This window comes from Dipodomys ordii, unplaced genomic scaffold (genome assembly GCF_000151885.1).
Source record: "Dipodomys ordii isolate 6190 unplaced genomic scaffold, Dord_2.0 Scaffold32, whole genome shotgun sequence".
In the NCBI taxonomy this organism is placed as follows: Eukaryota; Metazoa; Chordata; class Mammalia; order Rodentia; family Heteromyidae; genus Dipodomys; species Dipodomys ordii.
Genome location: NW_012267248.1, coordinates 520440 through 538020, shown reverse-complemented (window position 1 = coordinate 538020; position 17581 = coordinate 520440). Strand labels below are relative to the sequence as shown.

The following is a 17581-nucleotide window of genomic DNA, read 5'->3' as shown; positions in this document are numbered from 1 at the left end:
CCAACAGGACTCCATTAACCCGAACTTCTGTCTCACTGGCAGATATGGAACTAAAGCTCTGAGACCTTGAATATCCTCTCTATGCACAACACTACAAATACAGTGCTTGAGCTTGTTCTCATTCCTCTGGATTTTTGTGGACATCCTCAAACAATGAGAGCTTCCTCTGACAGCTGACACCCATATTTACCTGTGCCAAATTGTAAAAGGCAAAGAACACACCTTCCAGCCTAGAAGGAAGAGGTTCTTTCCTGCTCCTTCCTCCCCTTCCTATTAAGTCTCTGGGCAGAGCTAACTACTGGAATCAGGATACAGAATCATGCAACTAAGGAGCTTCCAGTAGAGTATTGAAGACTTGGTTCCAAAAACCATTGTTGGGGGGGGTAGGGAAGATCACCAAATATTAAAAAACCACTATAATTACAAAGTTGGGGAAGTATGTCCTAAGAAGCTGCAAAGCAACATGTAAAGGATCCCACTAGAAGGAAAGAGAGTTGGGAAAAGGGAAAGAGGAAGAATATATGAAGGGAAGACAGGAAGAAGGGCAGAAAGGACAAGAAGAACTATTAATAGGAAGGGAGGAGAAAGATGGGACAGAAGAAGTGACTGTTCATTTTTATTTATGCATTTCTAAGCTGATCCTTGTATTAAAATTGTTTAGTTGCAACTTAAAGAAGAAAAGTAAATAAATAAAAGAGATGAATAAAAGAGAGGCCATGTTAAAGCGTACATGTCAGCGACATACACTTCCCTAAAGGAAGAGGTTGCTATCCTTGCTCACACATACTTATTATAGACTTGGCAAGGTGCTTCAGGAATATCTACATTGCTCTCAAGACAGCCCCAACCCACAGCAAGGGGATCAGACATGATAGATTAAAATGGCACTGCCTTCGCCAGGTACCAACCACTGAGCATGACCTCACTAGTTGGGTGGTCCACACCATGGCTCAACTTGTTTATCTGTGAAAATATAATGGCCTTGTGATCTTCCTGAGATTTCAAGACAATACATTCAACATGTTCTTTGCTCTCCAGCTGTATTCCTGTGCAGAACCTAACCTGGATTCTGATCACCTGTGGATGAGGACACTTGTTTACATTACATGCTCCCAAACAAGTTTGTAGAAGGAATGAGCAGGTTAATGCCAACAAAACAGTTGCAATGCTTACTCTCCCTTTCAGCTTCTTGTCAGTACACTGCATAATCATTCTTTTCTTTTAGATAAGCCTTGCACATGATGTTTAATACATGTCTTGTGAATCAATGACTGTATGACTGCATACTAATATCAAAAAGAAACAGCAAAACATGGACCATATGCACAAGGACAGGTTACAGTTGCTTGCAATGAAACTCTAACAAATGAAACCACAAAGCAAGAATTCTGGAACTGTGAAGGGTTCTTATGACATTGAATATTTAGAAGACAGGTATGGATTTCAATATTAAGTTTCAGCTATTTTCTTCATGCTTACACAATGCGCTTTAAAAAAAGGTAGCATTCTCTGAGTCAAGTTAAAACTCATAAACTATTGGCAAAAGTACTGAATGTGGTCAACATTTATTAAAATACTTTCCAACTTTTTTTACCTAGCAATTCTTTGTCAAAGAATTTATCTAAACTTTTGTTTTCAACCTAAAGATACCTCCCACAAAAACAGTAAATTTCATGAAAGTACTAACTCTAAGAGATTTGTTCTGTTATTATATCCTAGCACCTCTGAAGCTACCTATCCCAAAGTTTACTAATTTAGGAATTCCAGTACCCTTTTAACTATGTTGTATAAGCAAATAAGAGCTATTAGCTCTCTATGCTCAATTCTCCGAAACCAATTATCTATGGATAGAAAGGGCAAAGGAAAAAGACAAATATTATGTGGAGAAATCTTGATAACTATTTGTAAAGTCAATCTGAACCTAAATTCACAAATTCAAACAAAAACCTCACAACAGATAGGAATGGTCGACTAAACTTCTAACATATACATATGCATGTGTACACATATACATATGTATAACATATATAAATGTGCATTAATATATGTATGTATACATGGGTATAGATAAATGTATGATGCATGTACATACATAATATACATGTGTGTGCATAAGGCTTAATTCTTTGCAACACAATGTGACGGAGTTTACTACAAGTTTCCTAGGTCTGCTATCCAATTAATTGCACCTCATCTCAATGTTCAGGAACCACTGTTTTCACTGTTTTCTCAAACTTGGAATGCCATACAGCAGGAGGACTAGCCTCTATACACACAAAAGACCTATGATCATCATCTGATTTGTTCAGTGGATAAGGAAAAGTCAATAGCTAACTTCAAATCACTAAATACTGAATAATCATAGGGTGAGAAGTCAACACTAGCATAATCTATTGTAGTGGAAACTGCCATTTATATTTCCTGATTATTAAAAAAGGTAGGCTTCTAAAAAAAGTAGGCTTCTGAAAATTTGCCATCAATAAGTAAGTCAAAAGCGGGAAAAGAGAGTAACTATGTTATGGGTTTGCTAAATGTGCCTATTACCCACCATCTTTGATAATAATAGTCCAACAAGCATAGGGAGTTAATAGGTAAAGTTGGAGCCTAGGTATCCTTACAATTAACAATGGGAAGAGTGTCACGGCATGGGTGAAAATGGTGGCTATTTGAAGAAGAGACATGTGTAGACAGGAGTCTATACTCTGCCTGTGACTCTCATAGAAGAAGTCACTCTTTAAAAAATAAATTCACCCTTTGTGGAAACAACTCAAGTGTTCACCAGTAGAGAAATAGAAAGCAAAATGTGGTCATGTTAAGTTTGCTTTAAAAAAGGAAATCCTGACATTTGCTACAATGTGGATGAAGTCAAAACATTATGCTTAGTTCAACAGTCCAGTCATAAAAGGACAAATGCTGTATGATTCATAATGCCAAGGCAGGGCAGTAAGGAGTTGGTGTTTAATGGAGCAGAAGTTAAATTTGGGAAGAGGAAGATGTTTATGACAACACAATTTTTTTTTTGGTTGGTTGTGGGGCTTGAACTCTGGGCCTGAGCGCTATCCCTGTGCTCTTCAGCTCAAGGTGAGCACTCTACCACTTGAGCCACAGCACCACTTCCGGTTTTCTAGTGGTTTATTGGAGATAAGAGTCTCTCGGACTTTCCTGCCTGGGCTGGCTTTGAACCATGATCTTCAGATCTCAGCCTCCTGAGTAGCTAGGTGGCGTGAGCCACAGGTGCCCAGCGACAGCACATTTTATGCTGTGTATATTTTACCACTAGAATTAGAGAGAGAGAACTCACCTTTGAAGTTGCCGATGTACAGACCAGGCAGAATCTAAGAAAGAAACAGAGACATGAGTATCACATTCTCAAAGTCAATGCTGTTGTTAGCACAGAGGTGGAAACCCCAGCCTAGCATACTTTAGCAAAATGTAGGCACTTTTCCTGAAAGGGGACAGAGAACCCCATTTATATGCTCCAGTCCATACCTGGCCACTAGAAAACTTGCTCAGAGAGTCTTTGGAAAGACACAGAATATGTGCTTCAAGTCACTGAGCATAAGCTAGACATGGTGCTCCAGAGCATTCTGAGAACCCACCTTACCCATCATATACTTCTTTCAGCCTTGGTATACTTTGTCCTCTGCTGTTGAAGGTCTATGGGCATGCTAGGTTTGCTTCCAGGTGGGCCAACTGCTAAGTCATCCCTGGGGAAGTATGTTCTGAGCTCTAAGCATCTAGATCATTAAGCAGTGTGGTAGCCAGATATAAGTAGGTCTGTCTGCTGGGTTAGAAAGCTACTTTGGCAGGTACACCTTCCTTAGCTCCAGAGAAAATTACCATTGAGTTGTTGCATTTATGAATTGTACAAATATACACAAATGAAGAATAGACATTTGCTCCAGAACATCTACATATGGCAGTGGTTCTCAAACCAGATATCCACTAGAACCCCAGATCCTGTTAAAAATAGATTTTTAAGCGAGCATCAGTGGCTTATGCTTGTAATCTTAGCTACTCAAGATACTGAAATCTGAGCATCACAGTTTGGAGCCAACCCAGGCATAAAAGCCCTTGAGACTCTAGTCTCCCAACCAACCATCAAATAGCCTGAAAAGGAGCCATATTTCAAGTGGTAGAATACCAGCCTTAAGTGAAAAAGCTAAGAGATAGTGCTCTAGTACTGGCAAAAAATAAACCAACAAATGCCTGGCCACTAGGAAACTTTGCTTAATTTCCCCACATGGAATGTTTAACAGAACTGAGATGCAAACTGAGAACAGTATTTTTCACAAGGACCCCATAATTTTCAATGTTCCAAGATATTTTCTCTTTGTAATACTGGTGTTTGGAGTCTGAACCTTGAACATGCAAGGCAAACACTCTGCCGCTTGAGCTACCTCTCACCCTGAGGTAATCCTTATTTTGCCAATCCTTTGTATGGACACTGTAAAATCCATATATGGACATACACTAGAAGTTAAAAATATACTCACATCCTCACTGCCATGATTTCCAAGTGCATACCTCTCACTGGCTTCGCAGAGGTCTTGACTGTACCTTCCTGCTGGCTTGTCTATGTCCCTATTTTTGTCCACTCCCATTGAGAAAACCTGTGTCATGACAAGTAGCCTGTGTCATGTTTTTACATGCACTGACTTTGTTAGTCATCTTTCTGACAAATAGCTGCTTTGCTACAAACTGCCAGCATGTGTTGAATCACTGCAGAGGCTCTGTTGTCATCTATCAGAATTGCAGGGTTAGACTCTGTACAGACATATTGAGGTCATAGCATGCATAGATGAAACCAGAACAGTTCTGGGAGTGAAAAGAAACACTGTTAGTAATTACTCCAGGACAACTTGCAAAACCCAAGTGATATGAGCAGGGGACAATAATCACCCTAGCTGCCTTAAAATGTGGGGGCACCTAGAAGGTGTCTCAAGGGCTATTAAGATCATTTATTGCCTTGATGAAGTTGCAGCAGGAGGCAGGAAAGTCTTTCTTAGCTCTGCAGCTAAGAAAAGGTGAGACCATATCTCAGGGAGAAAGAGCACTGGCCACTGCTAATAAACACTTGACAGGTGTTTTTTGAAATTGTCTTTCTTGAAATACAATCAATTTGTAAGGTCTCCTGGGAGAAAAGGTAGATAATTCATCATTCCTGCTTTAAAAGATAAACAATGCGAGTTCATCTTAGAGATAGATCCAGTTGTTCTCTAGTAGTTCTTGGCCACCTGAAACTTTTTCACATGTGGCTGAGCACTTATCAAGGCCTCCTCTATGACATTAGTTACTAAAGAACATAAGACACTAGAGATTGTTTTTGGCTGATAGTGACAAAGACTCTCTGATCAAACAACAGACAAGCACCTGGGAACTATATTCCACTAGGCCTGGTCCGTAGTGCACCGTGTTCCAAGTAAAGAAAGAATTCTGCTAAACTGGGTTATAATCTACACCTCTCCCCACACCTTTTAGCTTCTCTTCCTCCACCCTTGATAATATAAACTTCCTTTTAATGATGTTTCATTTACTCACTCCTGACATACTGACAGTTGAATTCAATCCCCCTATTACACAGCCTTCAATAGTTTTCCTTGTCATCTTTAACAAGTGCTAGAATATTATATTTTTGGTAATGACTGCAAATAACTTTATCTCCATATAGATGATAGTTATAAAGGCAATGTGACCATTTATTTGCCCAATATAATAGCCATTACCATGCCCACCCCTATGAAGGATACCAAGGAAGAGGACTTGAAAGGTAATTGGACATTTTTGTTTAGATGCTGTGTGCAGATTCTACTTCAATTTGCCTTAAAAAAGAAACAGGGATCATTTGAGGAAAAGATCATAGCTCATTTTTTGTTTTTCTTCTCTGTATTTCTACTGCTTTGCTATTAAACATGAGCTAATATAGATTGTATTATTTTTAGACAAAAATAAAATCAGGGCATGAGAGCACAACACTTATGAGCCCTAGTGCTACAGTCCATGACTTTATGACTTATAAAAACACTTGGGGGGCTGGGAAGGTGGCTCAGTGGTAGAGCGCATGCCTTGCATGCCAGAGGCCCTGGGTTCGATTCCTCAGCACCACATAAGCAAAAAGAAAAAAAGCCGGAAGTGGCGCTGTGGCTCAAGTGGTAGAGCGCTAGCCTTGATGAAGAGCTGAGGGACAGCGCCCAGGCCCAGAGTTCAGGCCCCATGACCGGACCCAAAAAAACAAAAACAAAAACAAAAAAACACTTGGGAATGCATCTTTAGTCCTGTCTTCAACTCTCTTCTGGAAGCTTGAAACATCCCACTATCTTCAATTACTCTTGCCTTTATGGTACCGTCTTCCAGCCTTTATGGTACCTTCTTCCAATCACCTCAAATAGAAAACCTGGAGCCTATAAGCACAGTGGTCCCTAACTTCTAACTCCCTACCTTTACCTATTGGGCAAGTATTTCATATCTCTCTCTTCAGGCTGAGTCCGGAACCCCAATTAGTAGCCACTGGACATATTCTCTGTTGCATCAAATAAATGTTCTGAAGTCATATTCCACTGCATTATTTCCAGATCAAAATGTTAATGGGCAACCCCTTCCTTAAGAAAATAAAGACCAAATATTTCCACTAAATATTGAGCATGGCTTCCACAGTGTAACAGCTTTCTGTTGCTGTGACAAAATAGCTGAGATAAACAACTTGAAAGGAGGATTAGAGTTTTCAGAAGTTTTGGTTCATGGTCACTTTGTCCTATCATGTTGGGTCTGTCGAGTATATTATGTCATGGTGGAATTAAAGTATAGTGGAAGAGGTCTATTGACCTCATGTTGCCTTCAAGGGCGTGCCTTCAATAACACCACTTTCTCCAAAAGTTTTCCATTTCTCAATAGCACATGGAGATCAAGCCTTTAAAGAGACATTTGAATTCTGAGCCACATACACAGGATATTTCCAAATCTCTCTATTTTTGTCCATCACGGGGCTGCTTAAACTCAGAGCCTGGGTGCTGTCCCTGAGCTTTTTCAGTTAAGGGTAGTGCTCTACCACATTAAGTAATAGTGCCACTTCCAGTTTTTTTGGTGGTTAATTGGAGATAAGAGTATCACAGACTTTCCTGCCTGGGCTGACTTTGAACCACAATCCTCAAATCTCAGCCTCCTGAGTAGCTAGGATTATAGTCATGGGTCACCAGCACCTGGCTTTCCAAATCATGTCTAAAGGATTTCCCTCTTCCATGTCATCTCTAGCCAAGTCCTACTTTCCTAATACCTCTTACTGGTCTAATCTTGCCGTATCACTTTTTCTTGCTCCCAAGAAATTCATCAGCACTTAGGCATGTCTAAAAATTTTAAAAATTATTATAATAGATATTTCTCTTTATTCATTTCCAAGGTTCTGAAGCCCTTTCCTAGGTTTGGGGAACCTTAGGAATTTTGGTGGGAAATATACCCCAGCTCTTACTACAGAGGGGGCAAGATACCAAGCAATTACTTAAATAAGATTTTTCAGTTCTGGCGTAAGTGTGCAACTCAAGGGTAACAGATCACTTCACTTGCTGCAAACAATAATCCAGAAATATTTAGAGCATCCTTTTTTTTAACAGCAGAGGCAATGAGTTGGTGGCACATTCAACATCAACTGGCTATGCTATTCACATTTTGAGGCAACCCCAGAAATATTCTCTCTTATCCTACAGCTTATGAGATCTGCTCTAGGCAGAGTAGTCTGAATCTTATTCACCAGGCTTCCTAGTCATCCGCCCAGTTTACCTAAAAGAGCTGCATCTAGATTCTCCTGCTTATAACCAAAGTCCCTGGTATAGACTTTCTACTTGAAACAAAAAGGCACAGATGTGGCAAAGCTACCCAGACCTTGAGGTGAGTAACAGGTATGACACCCATTCTCATTCTACTTCTGTCAACAAAGGCCTCTCCACCTTGCAATAAACACCTCAGATGGCACTCTAGCACACTGGAAATCACCATGAACAAAAAGGCTCTTTCAGTCTCTGGTCATTCCTGTCTCATTAATATTTGCATCTATGCCTCAATAACAGTTTTTGAGATTTAGTGTGGTACCTTTGCTCTGCTTCTTAGTATCTCCCCTCTGAATTTCTATACCACTGAACTGCTTTATTATAGTCTTGTTCTTCCAAAGAACCCTTTGAATGGTCTCTACCCTATATAAAGTTAACTGTGTGATTCTTGAGCTTCATTCTTTTCAGGGCTGTAAACAGCTTTCAACATGAAATATAAATCTGTGCCTTGGCAGTGACCCAGATTGAGCCTCTCATGTTCTTATTCTCAGCCACTGCCCAAGTGCTTTCTCCAACCTTATCCACATTTGAGAAGTTAACCCTGATACAAGGCTAGCATGGCCATATGGAGACACAGAAAGGAGCCCCCAAATGTCAGCATTCAGATTTTATGGGAAATAGGCTGATTTTTGAAAAGTAATACATTTTAAATCAAATTGCTCATATATTGATATAAACCAACAAAATACATCTGAGTGCTGATTATGGCCTGTAAACAGTCAATCTTTGACATCTAGCTGCTTCTTGAATCTTACATGTAAATACACTCATCATTTGACATTTCTGAAGATTTGGTTCTAGCACCCTCAAAAGACGACAAAATCCATGGTCCCTTAGGTAAAACAGTGTGGTCTTTGCACATAACCTACACACATTCATTCACCAGTATACTTTTTTGTTTTTTGCTTTAATGATAGTGGTGTCTGAACTCATGACCTTGTGCTTGTTAGACTGGCACTCTATCACTTAAGCTAACCCCCCAGATCTCCTTTTCACTGGAGATAGAATATACTAAACTTTTTGCACAGGCTTCCCTTAAACAACCATCCTCTGTATCTCAGCATCTGGAGTAATAGATTATATGCATCAGCCACCAACACCAGAGTCTAGTACATTTTAAGTCATCTCTAGGTGACTTATCCTTATACAATTTAAATGCTATATCAACAGTTGTCACCTTGCAACTATCCAACATTAATTACTCCCTGTACATGGAATAATTAGAAAAGTAGTCAGCACATGCTCAGAACAGACACAAACATAGGCCTAATATTACACAGCATAGGAAAGAGACTTAAGGTGAATGATGCAGAAAGACCAGACACTATGAAATGGAAGAGGCAATAGCAAGATGTGAATTACCATATGACTGCATTTACGTGGATTCAACTTAGTATAGCATATCCAAGGGTTTTTTTTCCATATTTTTTAAAGTTTTTCTTTTGAAATATACTTGGTTAAACTTGTGGATGCAGAACATAAAGAGTGGAAGAAGGCAAAGCGAGGAAAGAAGGGACATGGCTGGTAATGCCCAATGAAAGCTAAGCCAGAAAGATCAAACACTTCCCCTTTTCCTTGAGTGTTTCCATGTAGGAAATAGTGACAGGCAATATCAGCACTCTGGGACCAGTATGGAACAAAACAGGGGCTTAAATGGTTGTTGGAGCATAGTATTAGGAAAGTAAGACCCTCTGGATGAAGAGATGAGTCACTACAAAAATCTGGTTGGGTATTTTACCTGTCTGGAAATTCTACTGGGCACTGGTGGCTCACGCCAATTATCCTAGCTATACAGGAGGCTGAGCTAAGGATAACATTTTAAAGCCAGCCTGGAAAGTCCTTCAGACTCTTATCTCCAATTAATCATTAAAAAGCCAGAAGTGGAGCTGTGGCTCAAGTAGAAGAACACTGGCCTTTAGCAAAAAAGCTCAGCAACAGTTTCCCACAACTGAGTTCAAACCCAAACCTCACATGTGCACACACACACACACACACACACACACACACACACACACACACTCTTTCTCTCTCTCTCTCTCTCTCTCTGAAACAAGGACACAGTGTCCACTTCAACATTCTTTTTCCAGACCAGGAGAGTGAGCTAGAATTTCAAAGGCTGGAAATAGAAAACAAATTGTTCATTCCCATTTCTGTTCCATATAGAATTACTAAACAAGATCAAGGAAGGGTGGCAGCTTCTGGTGAGGGCCTTCTGGTGCATGTAGAAGAAACATAACGTGCATAGCTAATGTATTCCTGTGAGAAAAGTATTAATCCATTCCTTCATGTTCCATTTGCCTGTAACAGGTCCTATCACCTCTTAGCACCAATACTTAAAGAATCAAGGTTTAGTATGCTTTTTTTTTTGTGTGTGTGGGGGGAACTAGGCATATACAAACCACAGCATACCATGTTCCTGGAAGCCTAGAGGTAACCAATGAGTAAACTCACATAGGAAGAGGTTCTCTGGAATTCTGCTTGTCAAAGAGAGTCCTGTTTTCTGTTAACAGACTGTCTAGGCACAGGTTAAAGAAAGCCAGAGTATTTATGCAGAAATACTTTCAGATTATACTAAAGACATACCACAGTGACAACTCCTCAATCAGTATTTTTTTTTTTTTTGTCAGTTGTGGAGCCTGAACTCTGGGCCTGGGCGCTGTCCCTGAGCTCTTCAGCTCAAGGCTAGCACTCTACCACTTGAGCCACAGCGCCACTTCCAGCTTTTTCTTCTTATGTGGTGCTGAGGAATCGAACCCAGGGCCTCACGCATGCAAGGCAAGCGCTCTACCACTGAGCCATCTTCCCAGCCCTCAATCAGTATTTTTTCCAACCACATATATATTGTATTAATTTTGTCTACACAGAAATATAAAAAACAAAATACTTAGCTTCAAATAAGTGTCCAGAATAAATACTGCTTCTAGGCAGGAAATATTTCTCTTAGTATTTCATGATGCCATGGAATTTAAGAACCCCAGCCAAAGAGATGTGAATGATAAATTCCTGGTCAAGGAGCTATTTTGATGCCACATGTTCCAGGTGGCTGGGTGCGGGAGGATGGGGGTGGAAATCTTAATTCTTCCTAGGTCAGAAAAGACTTTCTGGGTTACAAATTCAGGGATCATAGGGAAAGTTTTGGTGGATTCCCTGAAGAGTTAAATGTCAAAGTCTTCCTTAATGTCATTTGGCCTTAGTCTTAACCAGTTTGTGTTTACAAAGGGAAGAATCTGAGAATACCCTGTGTGCCCTTATAAACAGTACCTTGAGCATCTATTCTGTCAAATGTGAAAATTTAAGACTGAAAGGAGATCTAGTATGGTGGAACATGTCTGTAATCCCAGCTAAACTGAAGGCTTGAGAGAGGAGGATCACAAGTTTAAGGACAGTCTGGGCAATTAAGCAAGACCCTATCTCTAAAGAAAATAAAATGGGACAAAGATGTATCTTAGTGGTAGTGTTTATTTAGCAAATTCAAAACCTTGAGTTCAATCTCCAGTACCCCCAACTCTCTACAAAAAAAATTAAAAGAGAAAATATTCCTAAACTGATGCATTTTAAGACAATGAACACCATTATCATCACTGAACAATGGCCACTTGTTGAAATTAAGATTCCTGAGACCAATTTGGGCAGCAGATTCATCATATTTGTCATATGTATTTTCTACTACTGGATGTAGCACAATACCTTGATAACAGTGGTTGTTCAAAATACAATTTAATAAACAGGTTACTGGATAGATGAAGGCAACTAAGTCACGGGAGCCAGACATAAGAAGCAGCATATAGTGACACAGAAATACCAAACTTCTGGCCCCTTCCTCTACTGAAACAGTGCTTCCCAAACTGTTAAGCTCCATTTCACTTCTTGATCTCTATTCAGATTCACAGGCCTGAGGAGATACTGTGATAGATCAGTAGTCCTCTAAATGGTGACAAATTTGTCACCATCCAGGTAATATCTGTAAATGTCTGAGATATTTTTGGTTGGCCTAGTGGAAAAGGATGCAAATGATAGAGCACAGGTCTGGGCCCTCACAGCAAATAAACACACAATTCAAAATGTTACCTAGGCAATTGCTCTCTACCTTGGAGCATATATTTCCCTTGAACCATAACCTTTCTTAACTGTACTCCCTTATATTCCCAAAGGAAAGCGCCATTAGGGGTGGTGAGGGAGGCATGCAAGTGCACCAGCCAGTGGGGCGTCCCTTCCACCCCCCCCACCACACCTCGCCTGCTCAAACTCAGGCCAGATCTCTGTCCCTGAACTTCTTTTTGCTCAAGGCTGGCACTCTAGGACTGATCCAAAGCTCTCCTTCCAGCTTTTTCTGGGTTGTTTATTAGAGATAAGGATCTTAAGGACTTTCCTGCCTAGGCTGACTTCAAACCATTATCTTCAGATCTCAGACTCCTGAGTAGCTAGGATTACAGACATGAGTCACAGTACCTAGATGGAAAAAGCCATTCTAAAACAGTTGTCTTCCTTCTTATGCCTTTCTCATGGCTGAGTTGCTTTTTTTTTTAATAAGGTACTATAGAACTTTAAAGTCATGAGATGACAGTAAAAATAAAAAAGTTTTACATATAGTTCCTCTCCTAAAAGAGGTGAAGAATTTAGACTCTTGAGAAAACTTAGGAACTTTCAAAGGCTCCACAGAAACATGACATTTCCATGTAATAGCTGGTTTCATTTGTCCCTAATCTTATCAGAAACTGAACTGAGCTCTTAGTGTACTGAGGCACTGAGCACTAGGAGCCCAACCACCTGGCATTCATGTCCAAGCTTTTCCACTCACCACTGGGTGACCTAGATGGGTCTCCCAAACTCTGTGCATCTTATCTCCAAAACAGTCATGGAATGAGCAGCACCCACTTCATAGGGTTTGGATAGGAGCAAATGAATCAGTGTGGTGAAATACTCCAAACAAGGACCCATACACCATAAGCTCATTAACAATTGGAGTTTTGGTCAACTCAGAACAACAAAGAAAAGACAGTTTTAGCTGCCTACCTTTTACCATTTCCTTATCAATCATAAACATAAAAGAAGGGAGAGGACCACTGCCTGTTCTATAATTAATCTGAATCTCTAAGGCTGTTTTCAAGATATTTTTCAGGGACTTCATAATTCACTTGGAATGAATAAGCATGCTTACTCAAAGGAAAGGCTTCTGCTGTCTTAGAAATTTGTGTGGGATTCCAATCTGGTTCTGCCACTTCTTGCATCAGGACCTTAGTCATTCTACCTAGTCTCTCCAAGACTTCATTGCATAATCTGTACAAAGAGGACAAGACAGTCTAACCTCATGAGTTTATGGTGAGGCTTGGATTTTATAAAGTGCAGATATATGACATAAAGCTCAAAAACAAGCAGATTAAACTACTATGTTGGTATCACAATTTCCTCTCATCTTTAATTAGACAGGATATACAAGGCTGTTCCCTTCCCACCCTCTGTATAACAACCAGGAAATTGGGATGCACCTGTGAGAAGATCTACCATGGTGATGTGAAATGCAAACAAAAACTGCTATCCCCAAAGCAGTTGGAGTGGAATCTGTATTGCTTAGTTCATAAGTTTTCTTTGGCCAAGGGTGACCAATTTGTATGAAATGAGAAAGAAATTTTATTCCAGGAACCTGAGAGCTCGCTCACATATTCTGACATATTTTCCCACCCCCTGTTACATTTTTTTCTTTCTAAGGACTAAGGACATTACCTTTTAATTTATAAATGTTCTTAGAAATGCATTTCTTTCCCCTCATTCTGAAAGCCAATCCATCTTTTATCTTTTTACAGCTGGGAATAACAACAGCGTAACACATAAAAAAGCATTAGTTGTGGCTCTTGGTTGCTGGCTTCTAACAATTTACCACTATCCAACTTTGTAATTTGGGGAAATTTCTTCTGATCTCAAGTTATACATGTTTATCTAACAGAATCTTTTGCCTGAATTGGAGAACCCTTTCAGGTGGCTTTAAACACATCCTCTACTTCCACATTCTCCTGAAACTGCCTATCTTCAACTTTGGCCCTCTAGTCTTTTACCTTGCTTGCTTTCCTTCCTTCCTTTTCTCTTCCTTCCTTCCTTTTTTTCTTTCTTCTTCCTCTGTCTTTCTTCATCCCGTCCCTCCTTCCTTTCTCTCTCTCTTTCCCCCTGCCCCTCCACACTCATGTGTCTTTGTTAAGGTTTTTTTTTTTTTAAGCCTTCTAAGAATCTCCTTTAAACCAGCAAGTACTGGTAGCTACTGAGTACTTAAATGTGGCAAATCCTCAAAGAGATGTAATTCCATATAAATTTAGGTAAGTCTATATTCATTCTGTATCTATATAAATATATATTTCATATAGACACCATACCAGATATTAAAGATGTAGTAGGAAAAAAGCATAAGATATTCCATGAACAATTATATTGGCTACTCTTGAAATGACACTATTTTATGTATTTAGTTGAATAAAATATATTCAGAAAAATGACATCTGTTTTACTTTTTTATGTGGCTATTAGGAAATTTTAAACTGTAGACACAGCTCACATTATAATCTATACTGGTCTACACTGAAGGTTCTGGGAAGGCACTTTGTCTGCTCATCTGTCTCAACCCCTCCCTCTCCCTTCTAGTAATTACTAAGTGTACAAGTAGTACATACAGAATCAACAGTGTCTCAATCTCTCTGTGCATGTGATTTGCAATTTATACACTAGAGATTGTCTCTATTTGTAAATTATGGTAATAAGGTAGTCCAGAAATCTGTTCATTAAAAGGTTAAAAAGTAGATGAATATACTGCTTTTGCTGAAAAGTATGAAATTATTTGTGATTCCCTAGACAATCCTTTATATTCTTCAATTTGTTTTTTGAATTACATATTAAAATACTACAAATTAAATGAAGAAAGAGGACAATGAAACAATTCAAAGAGGAAAACTGTAGAAATTATCAAAGGTAAGTTGCACTATAAGGATAATCAGTACCACGGCAGTACCCTCACACTCATGATGAAAATTTTTAGTGTTAGAATTTAAAAAAACAGAAGGCTCATGGTGCTGATTGGGACTTAACCCCAGTATTTATCCAAGAAAGAAGGCATCTGTTTCCAAACATGATCACTGGCAACAAACAAAAGAGAGAGGAAGACAAATTTTTGTCACCAAAATACTTGGATGAGTGATTCACAACTCAAAATATTCAACAGTTCTTTCACTTATGAGCCAGGTCTCCAGGACACAGTAGACTTAATAAAGGAAGGTGCAGTTTAGCAGGTATGTAGGATTCCCCCAGGATACGTTTATTTTCCCACTTTGGATTCCCATTTCCATTTCCCTTCAGCAAGAGCCAAACAGTAAAGCCACCAGCACAACCATATTCATTCCAGCACTATTCACCATACTCAAGATACAGAATCAGTCCAGATGCACCTCAATGGATGAACAGACCAAGAAAATATGGTATATATACACAATGGACTTTTACTCATTCATTACAAAGAATGATATGGTACCATTTGTCAGGAAATGGAAAAACTTGGAAGAAATTATATTGTCAAGTCAGGCTCAAAGAGACAAAGATTCTATGGTTTCCCTCTTCTGTGGCAGCTAGAATTATTTCATAAATTAATAAACATGTTGGGTGGTGTACAAATGGTTACACATGTATTATCTAAAATATCGTTGATTCTAGGGGGAACTCAAATAGTATAATTCCTTAGAAAAGCAAAGTCAGTCAAAGCTCAACAAAATAAGCACTTACAAGAGGAGGGGTGAGGCCAAGGGGAGAGGGGTGGATACATGAAGATGAGAAAAGGAAGAGAATGAAGTCAACAAATCAATGTGTAGTCTACAAAATTAAGAAAAATAAGAGAAGGGGTGGGGTGGGGGTGAGAATGTTGAAAGGGGTGACACTGATCAAAATGTATTCATAAAGTGCTTTGTTAAATAGCAATTCCTTTGTAAAATTACTTAAAGATAATTTAAAAACCGAAAAAAGTTTAAAAATTAAAAAATTAAATGAAGAGGGAAAAACAAAACCAAACAACTGCTGATCCCACTACTGAGACAAATCCCAAGAGAGAAGAGGAGGAGGATAAGAGGACAGGGCAGGAGGGAGAGAAAGAGTGAAGAGGAGAGGGAGAAAGAGTGAGAAGGAAAGGGAGGAATAAAAGGAGGGAGGTAGGGAAGAAAGAAGGAAGGAAGGAAGGAAGAGAGAGGGAAGGAGGAAAGGAGGGGACTCAAGGAAAAGGGAGGGTAGAAGAGGGAGAGGAGGGAAGGGGAAAGAAGGGGAAGGGACTGGAAGAAGAGGAAAAAAGGGGGAAGGTAGGAGAGGGAGAAAAGAGGAGTGTGAACTAGCCACTCAATATGGAAATTGAATGCATGTGAAGATGTTAAGGGAACAGAATATACAGTGGAGGAAGGGAACCCTAAAACTAGAGACTAATTTGATCCAAAACTATTTCTGTAGAGTCTCCATGTTTGTTGAGAACCTTAAAAAAGTCTTCTAAGAATTCTCTTTAAACCAGGAAGAACCAAATCACAAAAATCTCCACTGCCAGAGCTAGAACTGGGCACCTTCCCTTGACCCAAAAGACAAAAGAGCTATTCTCTCACAGGCTAGGAAGAAGGGGAGAAGAACCTGTAGGACAGAAGGTGGAGGACAGAACAGGGCAAGAAAAGTATTAAGAATTTTCTAGAAGGCACAAGTAGCTAGGCAACAGGTTTCCCTTGTAGCTGAAACTACATACAACCTAGGACAAATCAATTCTGAATCTATTCTTATATTCTGTTAATGAAAACCAGATCAGTTCTTACTTTCTGTCAACTTCACTACCAGTTGTTTGTTTTTTTTTTTTAATCATTTTAACCATTTTGCCATGTGCACAAAGCACATCAATCTGGGGAGAAGAAAGAGGAAATTACCGAAGATGTCGATCACCAATTTAATAACGATGTGGGTGGTGAAGCTTGAGAGCTTAGTTTGGGAGTGCCAGGGAGGGGGGAGAGAGAAACCGCATCATTAGGAACTGGGCCTAGAAAGATCTCTAGGTGGAACGTGTCAACGCTTTTAAAGGGCACAGCCGCAGAACGCACCGGAAGGCGGGGCAGGCAGCGAGGGGGGCGCTGCTTACCCGGAAACCCGCGAAGGGAGGGGGAACACCCCCCAAACAGACATCACACCGCTGTCCGCAGTACACCGCCCCTCTCCCGCTCTTCTCCCCGAACGCGAAAGCGCACCCAGGATCCAATGGGGTAGGACTGACAGGTGGGCAGCCTCCGCCTCCTGGTCAGGGGACCGAGGAAAGGGTGACCTTAAGGCCCCCAAGGGAGGCTGAAAAGTGAGGGGAAACGGGCACGAAGGACGGAGACGCGTTACCGGAGGAGACGCGTTACCTTGTTCATCCCATTCCCCATGGTGGCGGCCTTGCTCCGAGCACGCCGGTCGCCGCGCTCGCCGGCGGAGGAGGGAGGGTGGGGCGCGGGAGGAGCGTCGCGGGGCGCTGGAGCTCCGCAGTAAACAACCCGGACACTAATCAACGTCCGGGCGGGCCCCGCCGACTGGGCTGGCTACCAGGACCTGGCATGACGACAGTGTTTTCCGCTAAGCCGCCCCGGAACTTCCCGGCGACTTTACCGGGAAATGGTCTCGATTTGAGGGCCCCGCCCCCGCGCACCGGGAGTGCGAGCGCCCCTCCCCCGCAGCCTGAGACACGCACCCTGGGGTTTGTAGTCGGTTCCGGGTGGCTGCTGGCGGCGGGGGGGGGGGGG

The 17581-nt window shown here is 40.6% G+C and overlaps 1 protein-coding gene across 2 annotated transcripts in view; it reads right to left on the bottom strand.

Moving 5' to 3' along the window:
* Dusp22 (dual specificity phosphatase 22) overlaps positions 1 to 17523 on the bottom strand; it is a 66624-nt gene extending 49101 nt beyond the window's left edge. For both annotated transcript variants that reach the window (XM_013016713.1, XM_013016712.1), the window contains exons 1-2: positions 17207 to 17523; positions 3302 to 3335 (exon numbers count right to left, since the gene is read on the bottom strand). In XM_013016713.1, coding sequence (XP_012872167.1) covers positions 3302 to 3335; positions 17207 to 17227 — 55 coding nt within the window. In that variant the 5' untranslated portion in view covers positions 17228 to 17523. The remainder of the gene's footprint in view (positions 1 to 3301; positions 3336 to 17206) is intronic.
* Between the last annotated feature and the right edge of the window lie 58 nt (positions 17524 to 17581).